We start from the raw sequence: 21,397 nt of genomic DNA, 5'->3' as shown, positions 1-21,397 counted from the left end.
CCCACAGCTCTCATCCCAGGACAGCACCAGGGTGGACTGTTCAGGAGTGTTGCAGGAAGAGGCCAAGCAAGAGAAGGAAGGCAAAGGCAGCACTGTGTACGTTGCACAGCAGATGAGGAGGCACGGGGACCTTGTGGTTCTGAATTACAAGCAGGTGCATGTGACAAATATAATGGAGGGGTGCTTGGGTTTGATCTTCAATCAATTAGGAAGTCAAAGAGCAGCAGTCTTATGGGATCTAAGAAATAGCTTTTCACTTAGAAAGGCAGGCAGTGGAAAGGCTGACAGCCACCAGCCATTAAGGCTTAGTGGAGGTCAGTAATTTTGCTATTAGAAAATGGGCGCTGAGCGAGAAGAATGCTGTAAAGCTCATCTGCGAGGCGAGGGATGCTGGGGACGGGGAGAAAAACTTGCCCTGTCTGGACTCTGTCCATGCTCACATGTCAACAGGAGCAAGGAGACAGTGTTCCACCATTCCTTGAGGAGTACCTTCCTCTCAAATGGTCTCCTCTGGTTTGAAATGACACCAATCCCATAGGAGATGCTGGACACTGGGGTCACACTGTTGACCCAGCCGGAGAAGACTGGGGGTGTAGGGGGGTAGGGACATAAAAAAAACGAGGAAGGACTTGAAAGCAGCATGACCTTCTCTAGAAATCTGCTTCTCAGTGCACAGACACCTTGTTACAGGAGAACTTTTGTTATTTCTCCTCAGAATGGCTTTTATTTCAGAGCGGTATCTGGCAAGGAACCCAGCCTGCTGGGTGCTCTCACTGTACAATCTGCTCTGACTTTTGCTCCCAATCCTCCTTTTTTTAATAAAAGAATTTCAAAGGCATTTTCACATTACACGTCCCTTTGCTCCTCTCCTGCCCGTTCCTTACTCAGTTCAGTGTATGTGTTTACTGATATCCATATGGGTTCCTTCAAAGACAGGTTAGGTTCAAATCTTCCATCATTTTAGAGGTGCTGGAGTATTACCACCTCTTATTATCAACCACACCACCACATTTTGGTGTGAATTTGGACAAAGCCATGTGTGAACAGTTCCTAACCAACCATGTTGAATTTCAGGCTCTATCAACAACATTTCTCCTCTTTCCCATGCTCATGAAAATGGACAGTCTTTAAGATAGGAATTAAATTCATGTCCCCACAAGACAACGCTGGGCTGGACTCCAAGAGTATGTGAGGCTGAACCTTACTCTCTGGCTATGCTGGCCTTCGTCTGTTTGGAGACAGCATTAAGGACATGCAACTGTTGCACGCAGGTAATGATGTAAAAGAGTAAGATCTTCAGGAACACGAAATCTGATCAAAAGAAAAAGGATTTTCTTCTGCACTGCTGTCGCAATAATCTCCAGAGCTGAGTGCTTACAGTCTGGGTATCAAGCTACGGTATCAAGCTCAGCAGATGCCTCTGGTTATATGAGACAAGATTTTAAGCCCTCTGTCTTCCAGACAGGAGGCAGAGCACAAAGGCTACTTAGCACACCCTGCAAAGCAGGCTAAAGAAGACTCAAGGGGTCTCACTGCAAGACAAAAACATTCACCTTTAAGCTTGGGTCACCTGGACTTCAAAGCAGATGAGCCAGGCTTACTGCAGTGCAAGGGCCGGTTTCCTTAATTACGTGCGTGCAAGACAGCAAAGTGACACAGTTTTGCAAAGGACCTGCTTGTGAAATAAGTCTGCGTGCACTGAAATGCAGTAACTTCAGTGGCTCCTTTCTAGGATGGCAAGAACATCATGAGACAGGTCTGCCCTGCCTTAGACCTCCTCTGCAGGCCACCTCCATGGGTAAGCGCCTAAGATCACAGAGGAAATCACTGTCAAAGGCCAGGGTGAAGGACCTGCCACAAAACTAAGCTTCCCACTCCTATTCTAATCTCTAGAGTCTTTTCTTCACCAATGTCCAGACCTCAAAGGAGCAGTAAGCATTCCCTTGTGCCAGCAATGGAAGGGAACAGTCAACAAGGGTTAAAGCGTGTAGGCGTGGCACTCTGTGACATGGTTTAGCAGGCACGGGCTGACGGTTAGACTGGATGAGCTGAGACGTCTTTTCCAACCTCACTGATTCTACGATTATAACATAAAAGAAATGGGGAACAGAAGAGAAAAAAAAGAAAAAGCAACGATGTTGAAAGCAATAATGCCAGTGTTTATAATGCAGGTGTGAAGGAGGGCCATTCTGGGGTAAAGGAAAACACAGGTTTGCTCAGGCCCTGACCTTGTTTTCCTATCACAGTTTAACCTATTTCTTCCTCTCAGTGGGAGACAATAAAACCTCAGCCCAATCCATCACCAACCAGGGAGGATACAACAGGTGAATTAAACCCAGAAAGCAGATGGGGCACTGTCTCTGCCAGGCCCCAGCTGTCGTGTCTGCGAGCTGTCTCGCCTTTATGATGCTGCTGCTGTCTCTGCAGGCGGCCCCATCACACCTTCCACCCCAGTCTGGGGCTGCTAACAACACTGGGAACAGAGCCAGCACCAGCTCCCTCCAGGAGCACCATGCAGGAGTGGGGTCAGGTCACCTTCCATGCATTGCCTGGAACAATTCCCTTGGGAAGAGAGACAGAGAGCTGGGGTTGTTCACGTTGGAGAAGAGAAGGCTCCGGGGAGACCTTATTGCAGCCTTTCGTACTAAGACAGGGCTTATAAGAAAGAAGGGGGAAATGTTTTTAGTAGTGGCTGTAGCAATAGGATAGGGGGGGTAATGGTTTTAAACTAAAAGACGAGAGGTTTGGACTAGATATTAGGAAGAAACTTTTTATGCTGAGTCTGGTGAGGCACTGGTAGAGGTTGCCCTGAGAGGAGGTAGATGCCACATCCCTAGAAACATTGCAGGTCAGGTTGGATGGGGCTCTGAGCAACCTCATCGAGTTGAAGATGTCTCTGCTCACTGCAGGGGAGTTGGACTGGATGACCTTCTTGGTCTCTTCCAAGCCAAACTGTTCTATGATTCTATGATTCCATAGGATGGACAGTCCTCCCCTCTTTGGGACGTGAGGGTTGGGAGATCCATTTGCAAGAGACAAAATGCTTGGAAATGCTGAGAGATCTGAGCAGCGGATGTTCCCTCCATGGGCATCCAGCACTGAATTATATGCCCTTTTTCCTGTTATCACTGCACCTACCAAGGGTGCTGCCTGGGCTCTGTGTGCCCCAGCTATTCCAGCATCCCCCAGCACAGTGTGAGAGCTCCCAGGAAAAGGAGAACAACTGCACAAATGAGTGAGAGTCTAACCTACCTGGTAAGAATCATGCACTCCTCTAAGAAATTGAGACAAAGCTTAAACAAGAGACCTTCAGCCAAACTGATAAAAAAGTACTGCAGAACACCAAAACGGGAAGCTGGGGGACCACTGCCTAATCACTATTAACTACTTTTTTTTCTTCATTTCCTAATAAACAAGGCAAAGCAATTACAGTAATTAAAGATTTAAGATAAGAGCACTTTATATTTGGGGGGCCCAGCATATCAACTATACAGTTATCATGTTGCTCTCCCTCCTAATGAGACAATCTAGCACTATAATTTTGCAGAATTAAAAGCATAATTAAAGGGGACAGGAAGAGAAAGGCAGTTTCCCCAAACTGATTAGGAGGGTTCCCTCTCCTCAGTGCCTCCTGTGCGCATGCACAACGCAGATGCATTCCTCAAACACCTTTTTTTCCGATAGATAACCCCTGAATGGGGCTGTCAGACAGCTGCAATGATAAACCCAGCTTTAATTACAGGCGGGTTTTATAGGAAGAGCTGGTTTCTGTTTTGTTTTCCTACTTTCAAAGCTCTTTGATGCTGAATGTGCCAACATCTGTTGGAAAGCAAGGGAGGAAAATAGCTTATCTGCTCAGGAGCAAGAAACACATAAAACGTAAGAAAAGCAATTACATGCTTCCAGTTTCTACTCCTCTGTTTTTATAGGGCTTGTCTTAGGATCTGAGTGATTTTACGCATCAGAAGATGACAATCAAGGTGAGTTGCAATGATCTGCAGGCGAGGCTGAGGCGTGGTGCCTGCAGGTGTTTATTTTCCTGTAGTTACAAGTCTTCTAAACATTGTATTTTTTTCAGAGGGATGAGAGAACTAAAATTCAGGGCATATATTATGGGCACTGAGACCATCCATGAGAGCCCAAGGGACAGTGACCAGCATGTAACTCAAGACAATCCCTTCTCCTCTTCCTTTAACCCTGCATGGTTCCAGGATGAATGTGTACTCTGAGAAAGACATGATAAAAATACGCAGGTACTGAGGTAACCCCAGTATCTGAGTAACTCTGCCTAATGCAACTCCATTAACTTCCACTTTTATACTACAGAGACTCTCAGGATCAGCGAGATACAGCTATGCTCTTCGACACTTGTACTGAAGAACACGTAACAACCACCACTGCTGCTACCTCCTTCCCAAACTCTGTTTTCCAACACTAAATTACCCAGTTTGTGTTACATCAGAATTTGGGGACAACTGAAAGCAAAAGGCAGGACTTCGGATCCACACATCTCTGTGTATTTTCAGACAGCTAAGCAAAAGGTCCACAGATGACTTCTTGGTCATGCAACTCCTCAGCCTCACCAGGCACAAAGATGGAGAATGCTGGGCAGAGGGTGAAAATAACATTTACAGTCTGCAAATCCAGACTCCTTTAGTGCAAACACAAGGCCCCTTTTGAGCCCTACTCATCCCAAACAGGAGTGAGTAAGCACAGAAGACAACTCAACTCCTCTTTCTGAGGTATAAATTGCCATTTGCACTTTAATTCCAGGTCCCAGAGGTGACTCCACTGAGCAAAATGAGAGGTTGGTCATCCACTGCCCAGTTTTCTCCGTCTTTGCTCTTCCAAAGTAGCTCTCCCTGGAAGGAAAGTACCTTCTTTTCATGATACTGATGTGGAGATCCTCCTCCTGCTTTACTTCAGGATGTTGACCATTGCTCTTATCACTCTCTTCGCTGTCGTCACTATGCGAGAAAATTGAGGTCAGCTCTTTCTTCGGGATCCTGGTTGGAGGTAAGGGGATCGTCCTCTTCTCTGCCAGGCGACCCCGGTTCTGGCACAGGATGGAATAAGTTGGAACAGGAAAGGTAGGAGGGAAAGAGAAGAAAATAAGAATTCGGTTAGACAACTCAAAACCAAGCAGTTCTTCTCAAACAGCTGTCCTGCAAAGGCACTACTTAGTCATGGCAGGCTTCAGACTCATATGTTGAGTAAGCAAAGGCTACGTTTGCTTTGCAGAAGACTTTTCAGCAGAGGTATATCTATACCTAGTTCCTTCCAGTTCTAATATTCAGCCTCTTCCCATCTCTTCATTCCTAGCTTGCACCTCACCCACACCAACAAGAAAGGAAGCTGGAAGAACCATTAGGCACCGGTCTCTCTCTCCAGAGTATTTCCTACCAAATGTTGCACATTAACATAGCAGAAGAGGTTAAACAAAACCTTTGCCAGTAGCCCAGGGAAGATGTGATCTGAATGACCCAGAGCACTTTCGACTGCAAAGGGAAAACTGCCAGCCAGCAGGAGGTTTGTCTCTCACACCAGCGAACAGTCCACTTCAATTTCAACTTGAATTACTGAGGCTACTTTTCACTGTCCATCTGCATGTTCAGATGCATCTAGCAGGTCTCACCTTGTGCAGACTTTCCCTACGTGGTCCTGGCAGTGTAATTCCCTCGACAATTCACTTCTGACAAGACACAAATAAAGAACACTCCCAGAAGGCAAAAGCTGCTTTTTTCACTGCATGTGCGTTTGTGTACCAAAACTAACAAAACACAACCCTGGTCCCAACCTCCTATCCTCTATAAACAGTGACAACGTATTATAGATTGCTGTCCCTGCACCCTTTGTGCCTGATCCACAAAGGGATACAAACCTAGCACTGGCATGGTTGAAAGCAGCCCTGCGGAGAAGGACTTGGGGTGCTGGTTGATGAGAAGCTCAACATAAGCCAGCAATGTGCGCCCACAGCCCAGAAACCAACCATGTCCTGGGCTTCATCAGAAGAAGCACTGCCAGCAGGGTGAGGGAGGGGATTCTGCCCCTCTATTCCTCTCTTGTGAGATCTCATCTGGAGTATTGCGTCCAGTTCTGGAATCCTCAATGTTAGAAGGAGATGCTTTAAGGTCCCTTCCAACCCAAACTATCCTATGGTTCTATGGCTCTAAGCTCAAGAGGGATTGTGTTGGGTTTTTAGCTTGCACTGTGACAGAACTTGTTTCCAGCACTTGGGGTGTGTGTGTTTAGCTCTGTCCGTAATGACCAAGAGCCACAATATGAGCACTTACAGAGGAAGGGTGCACTGGAAACACAGTAACAACATTGCATCTAAAATGTTAGCAAATGAAGTCATAGATTGTGGAAGGGAGCTGCAGCAAGGGGGTGTGAAGAACACAAGTTCATGCACATTCTCTGCACAGGTCTGCAGGGACTGCCTTCAATAGAAGCAGTCGTAGGAAAGAAAGGCTTTTAGCAAGGACTGGAAGAAAAGAAAGAAAGGTGTGTGAAAGAGGTCAGATAAGCGCAGGGTAACATTGAACCTGGAACAGTTTCTCTGAAACATCCAGTCCAACTTTCCAAACAAACCTGGCAAAATGAGAATGTCACGGGAAAGCCAGTCAAGCTTCCTGCAGGGCAGAAGTGAGTAAAGCTAAGGGATAGTAGAGCCCATGTTTTTTTAATTAAACAAATTAAGAACTTCCCACAAACAAAAAACAAGAACTTCTTGTTTACCTCTGTCAATAAATTCCAGTTGTGGTCATTAAGGGGAGCCTTAATTGCTGTGATAATTAGCTAAATACATCTGGAAGGCATCACCCCAAGGAGGCAGGTTAGCTTTCCCATTCCAATGTACTTCCAAGCCCGGAACATAGCTGTCTGCACACAGCAGACATCCAGGGGAGAGAAGAGCAATGGGCCAAACTGCCTTAAAAATGGGAAAATAGGGTAAAAGACATACGCCTTCTTCTTGAGAGGAAGAAGATAAACACATCCTTGGACAGCAACAAGGTGGACACTCCAACACCTCCAAGTATCCCAAGTACAAAACCTGGATTAAGATACTAATCAGTGGATATGAACAGTATATCTTCAGCAGTGACGGAGAGAAAGGCCAACAAGAGTTTATGCAAGTTTAGATCTTAGGAAGCAATGTTTTCCTGTGAAGGCAGTGAGGCCCTGGCCCACGTTGCCCAGGGAAGTTGTGGCTGCCCCATCCCCGGAGATGTTCAGGACCAGGTTGGATGGGGCTTTGAGCAACCTGATCCAGTGGGAGGTGTCCCTGTCCATGGAACTGGGTGATCTTTGAGGTCCCTTCCAACCCAAACCATTCTTTGATTCCATGATCAAGCCGCAACGGGCTTTGTAGTGAGTCCCAACACCCAAACTCAGACACAGGACAACATCCTCACTGTGAACGTTGCTGGGGACTCACGCAGACCCAATCACACAAGGTAAAACCTTACATTATGAGGGGCCAACTGCATTCTACACAACAAACAGCAAATGCTTTCCCTCATGCCCATGGGCTCCTCTGCAGAGTAGTAGAGATCCACACATACGGACCTTTGCAAAGAGGTTTCTCCCTGTCTGTTCCCTGGAGGAACATGCAATACAAATTGGGAATCTCCTACCCTTAAATCCTTTTCCCATATAGGTGCATTCCCACCCCTGTCCCCTCTCCTGCTCCAGAGCACATAGAGGATGTGAGCAGAGCTCGGCCGCTGTCTAAAGCCATCTTAGTAATTAGCTTGCACAGCACCAAAAGGACAGCAGGGAGAAGAGGAGAAGAGAAAGGGAAAAGTGAGGGGAAGGGAAAGAAAAGCAAGGAGGACAGTATTTGCACCATATCTGTCACACCGAAAAGCTCAGACTCGATATCAGCATGAGCTTTATCATGCCGAAGCTTTACATCTTTTACTGAAGTTGCAATTTATCGTGACAATTAAAGCAGGAGGGGAGGGAGGGTGTGGAAATTTCTGCTTCAAAATAATTGCAATTCACTCTCTGCTGTGACTTCACAGGCTAAAGAGAACGGCACTGATCAGATACTAAAAATCATTTTATGGCTATTATGGTACCTTTGAGCAGTTACCAGGTCTCAGTGGCTGCCCAGGGACTCATCAGCCATAACAAAAGTGAGAGTGCAGCAAAAAGGAGGCACTAAGCCTACAGAAACAGCCCGTCAGACCAAGAACACAGATTCCCCCTTCCCCCTGCTCCTCAGAATGTTTATTCCTTGCCTTTCTGTAAACTGTATCCTTACAGCTAAAGCTGCTGCATATATAGAACCATATATATATATATATATATGGATACGTACACATATCTATGCCTATATATGTAACAGAACGATAGAATCACAGACTCGTTAGAGCTGGAAAAGACCTCCCATCCAGTCCAACCATCAGCCCAACACCACCGTGCCTGCTAAACCATGTCACAAAGCACCACCTCTACATGATTTTTGAACCCCTCCAGGAATGGAGATTCCACTGCTGCCCTGGGCAGCCTCTTCCAATACTTCACCACTCTTTCAGCACTGAGATTCTTCCTAATACTAATTCTAAACCTACCCCACATAACTTGAGACCATTTCCTCTCACCCTATCACCTGTTACTTGGGAGAACATATACAAATATATATCAGACTTATAGAGGTATCACCTAACACACAGAGAGCTTCTTCCCTTGAGAGTCAAACAAATGAACCTGAATGGAAAGAGGATCTGCAGCAACATCTGCTCACAGACCATGGGCACTACTTTCGCTCTGAGCAGGGGCCAGACATGGACAACATCAGAACCAGAGCCACAGTGGTTCCAGTGCCCCTGTAAACACCTACATTCCAGCACAAATTATTCATTTTTTCAAGTTGTGTTTACTTTGTATTTTTGCCATTAGGTTTGGGGCATTTTATTTATTTATTACATTTCTCCATTCCCAGAAAATTAAAATAGACCAAGCCAATCAATTTTGCCTTTTATGTTCATCTACATTCAGTTTTGAATCAATTGCGCTTTCTTAATCTGTTCAGAGGCATTCACCAGCAGATACACATTGCTTTTAAATGAAGCACACAGGTAGCCAGAAGCCTGGTCCAGAACTTGCTTCAATCAATTGTCTTCCCATTGACTTAAAAGGGCGATGGGCTAAGCTGCAAATAAAAAACGCTCACTCTGAGATGCGTTCCATCCCAGGAATCATTCCCATGACTCTGGTATTCGCTGAAGTCTGTTGCCAGTCATACAGACAGCTCACAGGACAGGAATGTACCTACAGAGCCGAGCAGGAGATTGAGACACCTACAGTTACTCAGACTCCAGGTTATCAACAACCATTTGGCACACGGTGGCAGGCAGTAAAGTATGCACTTAGCAGAGCAGTGTTACGTCCAATAACCCACCCAGACACTGCAGTGGCATCGACAGAGATGGGGAGGTACATTAGGATTTATAGATATTTGATGCAAGCCTCATAATCTCACATTAAATAAAGCTTGTATTTGTGTGACAGCATCATTACAGAGTGATCTCACACATTATTGCGATGCCGGTGTTGAACCACGAACCTTGTAAGAAGGTTTGAATATTTTAAAAAGCAAACTGCCTCCCAATCTGTTGATATTCACGGGGACAGCTGATGCTTGGGAAAACAACCCGACCAATAGTCACCTCCTGCCACAGAGACGGGCACCCTGGGACTCCACCCTCCCATTAAATAATTCCATTTCCGCACACATAAAGAAGAGGGGGAAGGTGTGCTTGCCAGCTGGCTTAACCTCGCAGGGTTGTGGTGGCCGATGGGTCAGAAGGAGCATCTTCCATAGCTGCAGAGCCAGCAGCTGTCGGTACAGGTGCAGCACCCCCAGCAAAAAGATGAAGCACACATAGCACAAAATATGTCTTATAGCTAAGCCCAGCAAAGCCAGGATGCCTGCCTGCCAGCCTCCTGCCCCACGGAGTACAGACATAAGGTGGTGCAAGAACAGATTACACCCCAAGAGCAGGGGGAACGTAGGATCCCCATTGAGGACCTGTTCTCAACGCGTACGTCTGTGGGTGAAGCACGGGCAGCCAGCACGCTGCTGGCTCTCCCTACCCCGCATCCAACCGTCAACAACCTCTTCGGTGCCTGAGAGAGGGCAAAGGTGTTTGCTCTCAGGACGAAAACTGACTCAGCTTAGAGGAAACCTCTTCAGAGCTTGCACCTTCCCCTCCTAACACAACAATTTCCCCCAACCCTTGGTTAGAGCGCGGATAACAGAACATCATTTACCCTCTCTTTAATTATCATAACTAGAAAGTTAAACATGCCTGTAATTCTCCGAAGCTTTTACAAGGATGAGAGTTGAGAGCACGGCAGAACTCCCTCACATATTAGGACTCCCTTCCCTTTATACATCGCTAAATATTAATTTTGTGGGTTATGATACCAGCTAACGAAACACAGCTGGAGTTGGAGTCAATAACGCTCTATTCCCCAAACACACGCAGCTGCCCACCCAGCAGGTCCTGCGTCAGCCCAGCCCTCGGCCACTCACCACTTCATCCTCCTGGGGTCTTTTGACACCAATAATTGCTTTCACTGCCTCTCAAAGGCAATTGTCTGGGTGGAGTATTCCTTTGTTTTTAAAAATCACAGACCAGAATATTTCCATTCCCCAGGAAAAAAACAGAGTACCACCACCACACAATTTCAAGTCACCAATTACCCAAGTATGGAGATACAACCACAAGTGAAAATAAAACAATAACCTGGCTACAGTGGTAGGTTACCTGAGTGGAGAAGCCTAGAAGCATGACCGTTCTGCCATGAAAGCAAGGGATCATCAGAAAGATGGGAAATGGTGATATTTCTTCCTTTACAGAGAGCACGGGGGAAAAATTCCGCTCTGTGTGGCTAAGCAAGGTCAGCAGAGTTACAAAATAAGATCTTTCTCCCCCCACCCATCCAACCCCCTCATCGCTCTCCCTTGGAGCCATGTTCTCCCAGCCAAGAATACCAAAACCCAAGCTGTTGCATAAGAGTCCTGGGAGAGCTCGCAGATGGAATGACGGGCGGAGAGCACAGGACTTGGGGGAGAGACAGGAAGGGAGGGTTAGGAAAGGTTTCCTGCCCTGGGAGCTACTGCACTAAGGTCAAAACAGCTGAACGTCCTGGTGTGACATTCAAAGCCAGCCAGAAAAAGAAAGATTCCTCGCAGAGAGTCTCCCTGGTGAGCATTTAATTGATCCCAGCAATGGAAAGACCTCTGCTATGAGAGCTGCGAGGCTGAAAGCTCCATGGAAAAAAAAAAAAAAACGCACATGAAAGCAAAGCTTTCGCCAGCCCTCATGAACTGCCAGCCAAACACTGGACAGCTGATCCCGTTGGGAATCGACCCAAGAAGACGAGCAGGTGCACTCCCTACAGACATCGCTTCTTCAGCATCTGAACCAGCACCAGGAATAAAAATGCACAGAAATGGGAATACACAACAAGTTTGCCCGCTGATGAAGACGTACAAGCTGTCTGCAAGACGATTCACGAGCCAGAGATCCAGCTCTCCAAAATAATCACTATTGGATAAAAACCCAGTCCTGCAGAAGGCACAGCACGTGCGTTCTGTCTGTAGAGGGAGAACTGGAAAACACAGGGAGCGGACTAGGAATGCTGGGGGGACAGAAGGGAGGGCTCGTGTGCTGCTAGTGCTGGGAGCTGAAGAATGCAAAATCTTTTCCATATGTGAAGGAAATCCTCAGGTCCAGACATCATTTTCTCTCTCTTTTTATTGATAATAAAGATAGGGAAGAGGAAAGGGGAGGCGGTTCTGAGGGCCTGGGATGTTTTTCTTTTACTTTTTCAAATAATAAACCCAGTCAAATGGCTTTAATTAGGGGAATTGGGCAGCAATGGAGCACAAACAACCCCCTGTGGGATAAGCAACGGAGTTTGCATTTACCTTCACCTCAGAAATGGGCAGTTGCCTTCCAAGATAATCCTCCCTCTCCCCTGGGCCTTCATTAGGCATTCGAGGACGATGTGCTACCAGGTGACTGGTTTGGTAGCAAACCCAGTACGGGCGCAGTTCTGCTGCCCTGCGCTCACCAGCTTCTCCCTCAAACCTGAGGTCGCAGACAGAAGAAGCTGCCCAGCCTCTCATCTTGTCTCAGGCTCCAGTAATGAACAAATGAATAAAACAACAGCCTTCAGCCCTCTGCTGCTTCTATTTTTCTGCCTCCCTGTCAGCCACAGTCCAGCCCTTTAACCTGACCACTAATAGGTTTATTATTTATCATCTCTTTCCAGAGACACAACTGTTACAATAGAAGTTGTTCCAGCCCAGGAGGGATGGCCCAAAGTACCGAGGGAGCAGATAAGGGCAGACAGCAATGGTCAGGCCAAAGATTGAGGTAGTAGGGACTACAAAGACTATTCCAGGGTTTGGGGACTGTGACACCCTCTTCAACAGAGCTTCATGGAAGTGCTGGTGACGACTAGAGGCAAGCTGAGGAGGCAACATGGCACAGGGAGATCGAAAAGAGCTGGAGCCAGGGGGACAACAGATACTGGGGATAACCATAACCAACAGGCTCTCTAGGTCTACACATAATGATTCCTCAGTAACAGTTTTGAGTGTCATCAACTGGTTTATACAGACACTACCAATTCCAGTACAGACACTCCAAGCCCTTTTTTTGGGGGGTGTTTTATCAACTGAGAGAGAGAGAAAGGAGAAGCCTAGCAAAGATAAAAAAATATTGTCAAACACAGCTTGGTCTGGAGCACAAGTCTTATGGGGAGCAGCTGAGGGAACTGGGGTTGTTTAGCCTGGAGAAAAGGAGGCTGATAGGAGACCTCATTGCTGTCTACAATTACTTGAGAGGTTGTGGCAAGGTGGCTGCTGGTCTCTTCTCCCTAGTAACATGCAATAGGACAGGAGGAAATGAATTCAAGTTGCACTAGGGAGGTTTAGATTGGATATTGGGAAACTCTTCTGTACTGAAAAGAGTGGAGAAGCCCCGGCAGAGGCTGCCCAGGGCAGCAGTGGAGTCTGCATCCCTGGCAGTGTTAAAAAAATGTGTAGGTGTGGCACTTTAAGTGCTTAGGGACATGGTTTAGGGAGTGTTAGGAATGGTTGGACTCGATAATCCAATGGGTCCTTTCCACCCTTGTGATTCTGTGATTCGATTCTGTGATTCTGTGATTCTGTGATTCAGGACATGGTTTAGTTGGCACCATGGAGTTGGGCTGATGGTTGGCCTGGATGGAAGAGACCTCTATGATTCCGTACAATTTCCCTGTGCGATCCTAGGCAACTACTTGATCCCACCGTGGAAAGTCTGCCTGCTCCAAAAAACTGTTAGTGACAAATCCTCTCTCTTCTACCTGTCTATCCCGTAAGCGCTTTGGGGCAGAGAATGACGCGTTGAGTCTGAGGTTGTGCAGAGAAACGGGGCTGTAGGTACTGCTGTAATTGGGGAAAATATATATGTTTTAAACAAAAAGAAAGTTACACAGAAGGGAAGCTGCAGCTTTTCCCATCAATATTTACAACATTATTTTCTGAAGCCCTAAAGAAACAGATGAACAAGATCTGTGAACAGAAGGGAACATTTCCCATTTATTACCTCTGAGTGAGTTATAAAGCCTAAAGGATAATTTCTTAATAGAGTGAGAGCTATGCTTTTCTGGAAAAGCCAGCTGGAATTTCCAGCCAATCACAGAATCACAGAGTGGTTTGGGTCGGAAGGGACCTCAAAGCCCATCCAGTTCCCTCCCCTGCCATGGGCAGCGACACCTCCCACTGGATCAGGGGCTCCAAGCCCCATCCAACCTGGCCTGGAACCCCTCCAGGGATGGGGCAGCCACCACTGCTCTGGGCAACCTGGGCCAGGGCCTCCCCACCCTCACAGCAGAACATTTCTTCCCAAGATCTCATCTTAATTTCCTCTCTTTCAGCTGAAAACCATTCCCCTCGTCCTGCTGCTATGACTCCCTGATCAAGAGCCCCTCCCCAGCTTTCCTGCAGCCCCTTTCAGCATTGAAAGCTGCTAGAAGCACATTCTATGATTTTCCAGCCATCTTACAGGGCTCCCCTTCTCAGTTTGTCACCCCTCTCAAGCAGGCATCTTCCTTGCTACACCCCCATAGAGTGGCTCTGCTATCTCTTTCCACCACCCTCCGCAGTAAAAAAATCAAGAAAAAGACTGTTTCCCTCCTCTCCTTTCACTAGCGCCTTTCTGTCAAGTGGCTGCACAGCCAAAGGTGCCCCGTTCTGTCATTTTATTCATTTTCTTAAGCTCCGCCTCCCACCCCTAAACCACCACAGACTCCCTACAAAAACGCTGTATTTCCACTTCCAATGGAACGCTCCATTTCCACTTCACGATTTCCCTGCCACACCTGGGGGATTTCCCAGCAAATTGTATTACTTTATTTGGTCAATTGGCCTACAAATTGATTTTCCTGTACAAATAATGAACATTTATGGTTATTTTCCCTATAGACTGCTTTATTTTCCGTGTAACAAAGACTGATTTCCTGCAATTTCTGAGACCCGAGCGTATGATCTGCAGTTACGGTGACCCCCAGGTGATGGATGGCAAGGACTCAAAGCACAACAGGAGAGTTTGGGGTTTCTCTCCCCTTACGCTCTTACAATCCTGCAGACAGCAACGACAGCTGGGAGGAAACACTGGTACCAGACCAAGCAATTCCACAGCATGTTCGCTATGGGAAAAAAACATTCTTTTAAAAGAAATTAAGTCCTCGGACCAGCAAGTGATGAGGGAGATAGTGGATAGTGCAGACCAACCCGGGCAGGGATGGCTGGAGGCTGTGAGCCACCCCAGATGCTTTCTCTGCCCACCAGCTCACCCAGGTGCCCACAGCACTTAAAGTGCCATCCTTGCTCATTGCAGCCTTTGGGGACACGCTGCAAGGACTTTCTTTAACCTTAATTCCATTATTGTGCAGGGAAGGGAAGGAGAAGGCAGGGAAAAAGGGTTTCTAGCAAACCAACTGTGAGCAAGGCAGCCTTGGCATGATTTGTGGGCAGGGGCTGGAAGTGTTGTTCTGCACTCGTCTCCCCAGAGAAGCAGAGAAGAGCCACAGCTCCACAATACATTTCATTCCCACTAATGAGAAAATGAGTTTTGAGACAGAGCCTCAAGCAAGTTTTGAAGGTCACTCCCGCAGGTGTGGAAATGAATTGGACTCGAGCAGGGTCCAAACGTAAGTTATTCTACTTAGACCATACTGGATTATTTGTGTGCATGGGGGGTTAATAGCCTGAGGGCTGTGATATGTGCATATGTTTAATTTAATAGATCTTGATGGCTGGGGCTGCCAGGGACAGAGGCCTCTCAGCCTTGGTGCTGTGGAGAAGCAAAGATAGGGAGGTTTCTTAGGTGGATCTGAGAGAAGTGGACACAGAAGAGAAAGTGAGTTATTTGAACTAAGTCCTGACTGCCTGCAGTTCCCCATTTCCAGTCCCTCGGGGTGGGTTTGGCCCATGATGTCTGACTTCAATCAAAAGTTAACTGATTTTGAACAACTAGACATGCCTCCTTAGAGTTTTAATATGTGCTCTTCAGCCGCAGCACAGAGTGGATGAGTTAATGAAAGGAAAGAGTCTGAGAGGATCCAGCACGAAGCTAAAAGCAGCCAAATTCCTGCTTAGCTTCTCTGGCTCAGGGGAATCCCTTCCTTCTTGGCACTACTAAGGACTGACATGCCCTCAGCCCATCAAAATGCTTCATGGCTGAGAGCACCAGGAGGAGGCACATCACGAGTGAGGACAGCACTCGTCCTTCACATCAGCCAGTCAGGGCAAGAATGCATCTCACACAACCTACTAAACAGTGTGCAAAAGTTCTAATCCATGGCAGACTATTATGGGCTTCACAGTAATAGCTCTAAGGGAGCCACACGAACAGATCTGAAAGCCCACCTCCACGGGGAAGAATCAATGCTACAAGATCAAGTTGCTGTCATACTCCAGTTCTACTCAGAAACCAGATTACATATGCCAGGGGAGAGAAAACGTAATGCAGAGACAGCAGAGTGAACCCCCAGCTCTGGTGCTTTGTATAAAACAATGGAGCATCAGACAGACCACTTGCTATGGGCATCCAAAAGCTCTGACAGCTACAATATAATTACCAACTTCACAAGATGCGGTCCCTGAAATCACGTGAAACCCTTTCTTCTCACTCAACAGACACAAAGTGCCGACATTCAAGTCCAACTCTAGCAAATCAGTAACAGCACTTTGCAATCGTCCACGGCCTCTCACCTCCAGGCCTGCAGCTTTTGCACTGAGGGCATGCAGATCTTGCTACGAAGTACTTTGATATCATCTTCTAGGCAAGAGAGATCAAGGGAAAGCACGGTGGGACAACTTGCTCATCATGACAGAGTAAATTGGTAGAGGGTCCAAGACTGGAACAGAAGTGAAGAAACATGCAACACCCTATGCCTTTATCTTCATCCTGAACTCAAGCAGTCTGATTACCTCCATATGTGTCCTACAAGAAGTGCTCATTGTTCTCTGTGACTGCAACCTAGAACCACAGGTTCCACTTAGACTGTGGGTACAAAGAAAACCAACGGATAAAGCAAAACTACTCACAGAAATACACAGCGAGTTGGATCCGCACACTAGGAACAACACGAGAAGATCCTGCATGATTTACAATACATCCATATAACACAGGAAAATAAAATATCAACAAATATAGTGGCTTTCTGGCGAGTACTGAATGGAAGCTGGGAGTGTTTGGAGGCGGTGTTTTATTAGGGAGTGTTGGGAGTTGTGTGTTTTAAAGATAAACACAAAGAGAATCAAAAAAACAAAACCAAAACAAAACCCAAGAGAGGTAAATAATTCATGAAAAGAATAAAGCCATGAAGCTGGAAATAAAAAAAAAAAAAAAGAAATACCAAAGGGAAGGGTTTTCTAAACTTCATCTCTCATGGGAGTGAAAACCAGAACTAAAATTAACTGGAACAGAATTGGTGGGAGGGGCGTGTTTCTAAAGGTGAAACGTTTTGTCTAGAAACTAGAATCTCCCCTCTCAGGCATTTAAGCATCTCCCTGAGCTGGGAAACAGTCTGCTGTGAAGCTGCTGACACCGACAGTGGGGTCATAGAATCATGGAATGGGTTGGGTTGGAAGGGACCTCACAGCCCACCCAGTTCCACCCCCTGCCATGGGCAGGGACACCTCCCACTGGATGAGGGGCTCCAAACCCCATCCAACCTGGCCTTGAACGCCTCCAGGGATGGGGCAGCCACCACTGCTCTGGGCAACCTGGGCCAGGTCCTCCCCACCCTCATAGTTAAGAATCTTTTCCTCATGTCAAATCTAAATCTTCCCCCTTACAATTTAAAGCCATTCTCCCTTCTTCTATCACTCCATGACCTCGTAAAAAGTCCCTTCACAGCTTTCTTGCAAGCCATTCTTCATTTCTTTCACCCAGAGCCACTAAACCACCAGTCTGATGTACATAAAGCCACATTAACCTAACCTGCTCATAACTATTTGTAAGCCTTGTAGGTTTTCTTCAGGTTTTTAAAGTTGATAGCAACGCTCACTGCTTAAAAATGCAACACATCTGTAAAAATCTGAAACAAAAACCATTCGGGGTTTAGTGCATACACTTTTGCTTTCTCACACGAGTGTGCCATCTGCGCTCCTTCCCATCACGTGAGCCATGCTGAGCTGCAAGTACCTGGATGGATTAGGGCTGTAGCTACTCCCGAGCCTTCTGAAGGAGGGGTAATCTGTGACTCAATAGGTGGCACTCTTCCTTCTTGAATAAATGCACTCGGGTGTACTTTGCCTCAGAGGTGCTGGAGAGCTCACTTAAGGTCCCCACTCATTTACTTGGTGATTTTCTGGGCTTGTTAAAATAAAAATCCCAGCCAAACACAAGCTTTACCAATTACCCTCTGCCAATCCTAATTCCTCCCCTGCAGTTCCAAGAAGACACAGACTTCTCTGTGGTCGCATGATCCTCTTGTGCACTGTTAAGCAGCTCTGTTTTACCCAGCAAGCATCTGCATTGGAGAAGTCCGTGAAAACGAAAGCGAAATCCCACCCTGGGCATGTTTCCATCCCATCTTCCTCCTGTAGAAATCACTGCTTCCAATTAACAGCTTTGGGCCTTCCTGCAGACACCGCTGCAGTTTCAAAGCATTGCAAGGACCAGTGAATACGCCTCCTCGTAAGGGTGCCAGGAAGCTATGGAAAAAACCTGCTTGAGAACCCCCTGTCTGCAGTTCAAGGGTAACTCCATCTACAGGAGTTTCTCCTCTCATTAACCAAATTCAGAATAAAGACCTAATGTTTTGTGCCCCAGAGCGACACAGGACTTTGTTTTTATACCTCATTCAGGGCTCTCTCTAGGGAACTAGTCATGGAGGTGAGTAATAGCCACGACTCGACACAGCCTACGAGAGGGAGCAGTCACTTGACAGGTTAACAGCAGCCACTGCTATATTTGGGTGCCATCAGCACACACGTGTCTTCACACATTTCTACAGGCACTCACGTGTTCCCGTATGTCCAGAAGGCATAGGAGAGGGAGCAGTTCAAAGCCAGAACCTTCCTCACATTTCCCAAGCAGGAGGTAAGAAAGGAGGGGATTCTCTTCTCCCTGTCTCATCCCTGCCCAAGTTTAGACCATTTAAATCCTAAAAGCAGCCCTGACTTTACTCATCACGACCACCACAAATCACCACAGACAAGGTCAATGCCATTCTAGTCTGAAGAACAAGACAAAGACAGACCATATCTTGGTCCAGGTCTTCTGCCTGTGTGGACCTTGCCCCGGGGAGTAGCTTAGGTAATGCAAGAAACCTGGAAAGTTAAGACACTGGTTTTCAATTGCTTCCAATTCTAATCAATTCCGATTCAGCTAAAATTCTGCTGAATCTTAAGTATTTCCATTCAAGGACTGGACTCTTGCTGACTGAACTTAAATCCCCTGCTAACAGGCTTTCTTTCCCTTATTATTTCCCAGAGACTTTTGGAGCCTATGCAATGGCTAGGATCAACAGAGAAAAGGATGAAAAACGGTAGTCCGGGCTGTGACCGTGACTCTTGGAAGCTGAGCTCAGAAGAGGGTGCAAAGTAACAGCTGAGGCAGTAGCCAACTTCCAGATCTGAAACAGAACAGTTTGGGTTGGAATGAACCTTAAAGATCCACCCAGCCTGCCATGAGCAGGGACACCTCCCACTGGATCAGGGTGCTCCAAGCCCCATCCAATCTGGCCTGGAACACCTCCAGGGATGGGGCAGCCACCACTTCTGTGGGCAATCTGGGCCAGAGCCTCACCACCCTCACTGTGAAGAATTCCTTCCTTATGTCCAATCTAAATCTTCCCCCTTCCAATTTAAAGCCATCTCCCCTCATCCTATCACTCCACGTCCTTGTGAAAAGCCCCTCTCCAGCTTTCTTGTAGCCCCCTTCAGGTACTGGAAGGCTGCTCAAAGGTACCTCCACTACTGCTCCTATGTTCTCACCACCTTAGCGGATCAGGAAGGACATAGTAAGGTCAGGGACCTTGAATGCCACTAGGTGGTAGCTCCATGATACCTGCACTGGTACTGATGATGTCCCACGATGGTACTACATGGTGCTCAATGGCATTACCTGGCCCTGCTGTGCTTACTACAGAAAGCAGAGATGTGTCCAACATAAATCCATGCTCCCCTCTTCCTTCACTTCGGTGCCTCTCTCCCTCCAGCTCCTAAAGCCAACTGAAAACCATCTCCTCTGCACGGTGTAGGGTCCCCGTGCTTTCATCTGCGTCGAAAGAGAAGCAAACCAAGCGGCAGCGACCACCCCCAGCTGCCTGGCCCAGGGCCTTTCGTTTCCCCCGCAAGCAGCCCCAGGATTCAGCCAACCTCATGAGTCACCCGGCTCGGCTGGGTCTCTCCCGGGGTTGCGTGTGGGGGTGGAAGGGTTGGGGCTTCTTGCAAGAATTTCCACGCAACCCTTTCCTAACCGCACCCCATGAAGAAGATAAACACCCAACACTCATCAAGGAAAGGGAGAGAAACAAGGGAGAAGAGGTGAAGGGAAGAAAATGAGCAGGGATACAGGGCTCAGCTGCAGTTTATCTGCAGTGCTGGGGTGGTACTGGTACAGGGATTCCTAACGCAAACACAGCCCAACAACCGCTTGGCTAGCAGAAACTCCTATGTAAGGAGGGAGTGCAGACTCTTTCACAGATTCACAGAATGGTTTGGGTTGGAAGGGACCTTAAAGCCCATCCAGTCCCACTCCCTGCCATGGCAGCGACACCTCCCACTGGATCAGGGGCTCCAAGCCCCATCCAACCTGGCCTGGAACCCCTCCAGGGATCGGGCAGCCACCACTGCTCTGGGCAACCTGGGCCAGAGCCTCACCACCCTCGTAGCAAAACATCTCTTCCTATTATCTGATCAAAATCTTCCCCCTCCCAGTTTAAAGACGTTCCCCTTGTCCTATCACTCCATGACCTTCTCAAAAGTCCCTCCCCAGCTTTCCTGGAGCCCCTTTCAGTACCGGAAGCAGCTCTAAGGTCTCCCCGGAGCCTTCTCTTCTCCAGGCTGGATTTGAACTATTTCTGTGACTTTCCCTCACTCCAGCTCAAAACAAAATCGGATACAAATGTCAAAGTATAGCAAAAAATCATTCAACCTCCGCCATGTAGTCTCTGAACAGCCAAAAATAAATCAAATGCAAAAAAACCCAGCACAAACACAAATTCTGACAGATATGGATAAAGAGCCAAAATAAAGAGTTAATCAAGCCAGGGCCAAAATCTTACACCCAGTGGTTCTGGAAACACAACATCAGCTCTTGAGAACTAAATGCCCTATTAAAATAAACAGGGATCAGCTGGACAAATCCCTCCAGACATTTCCAAGGGCTCACCTGAATCTCCGTCTGTGCCACATTCAGGCAGGTGGGCCATTCCCAAACAGGAAAAGATAAGACTAAAGCAAACCCAGGCACTCCAACAGGCAGAGGTCTGGGATTGTTCGGGCACTGGGTGCCAGCTGGAACTCTTAAAAAAAAACCCTCTCAAATCACATTTAAAGCTGGGAGGGTTAACAGAAGGCAAAGAATAGCATTTAAAAATATAAGTTAAATGAATAATGTTTGTGGATTCTTTAGCAAAGGTGGAATTCAGGGGGAAAACAAGCCTAGCTCCTCGGGAGGCCACTCATTGCTCACCAATTCCTGCAGCCTCCTGAGATATTATTTACTGAGCCCAGGAGATCAGCTGGAAGAGGGACAAAGGGAAGGAGATTAGAAGAGCTCCACCTCCCCTGGAGGATGGATACCACACAAGGGCGCCTTATTTTCAGGCAGATCTGTTGTGCTGGCACCACTGCTGCTGCCTTTCTGAC

General features: G+C 47.2%; 1 protein-coding gene across 8 annotated transcripts in view; it reads right to left on the bottom strand.

The window, feature by feature from the left end:
• The window catches only part of SAMD11 (sterile alpha motif domain containing 11), a 233,663-nt gene that overhangs the window by 87,599 nt on the left and 124,667 nt on the right, over nucleotides 1-21,397 (bottom strand). For 7 of the 8 annotated variants that reach the window (XM_054085465.1, XM_054085468.1, XM_054085467.1 and 4 more), the window contains one exon: nucleotides 4,878-5,056. In XM_054085465.1, the coding sequence (XP_053941440.1) occupies nucleotides 4,878-5,056 (179 nt within the window). Of the gene's footprint in view, nucleotides 1-4,877; nucleotides 5,057-10,781; nucleotides 10,821-21,397 lie in introns of those variants that run through there. The other variant, XM_054085472.1, reaches the window with a different exon arrangement.

The sequence above is a fragment of the Cuculus canorus genome, chromosome 21 (assembly GCF_017976375.1).
Source record: "Cuculus canorus isolate bCucCan1 chromosome 21, bCucCan1.pri, whole genome shotgun sequence".
Taxonomy (NCBI): Eukaryota; Metazoa; Chordata; class Aves; order Cuculiformes; family Cuculidae; genus Cuculus; species Cuculus canorus.
The sequence above is the reverse complement of the archived record's forward strand: the minus strand, read 5'-3'. Positions and strand labels throughout refer to the sequence as shown.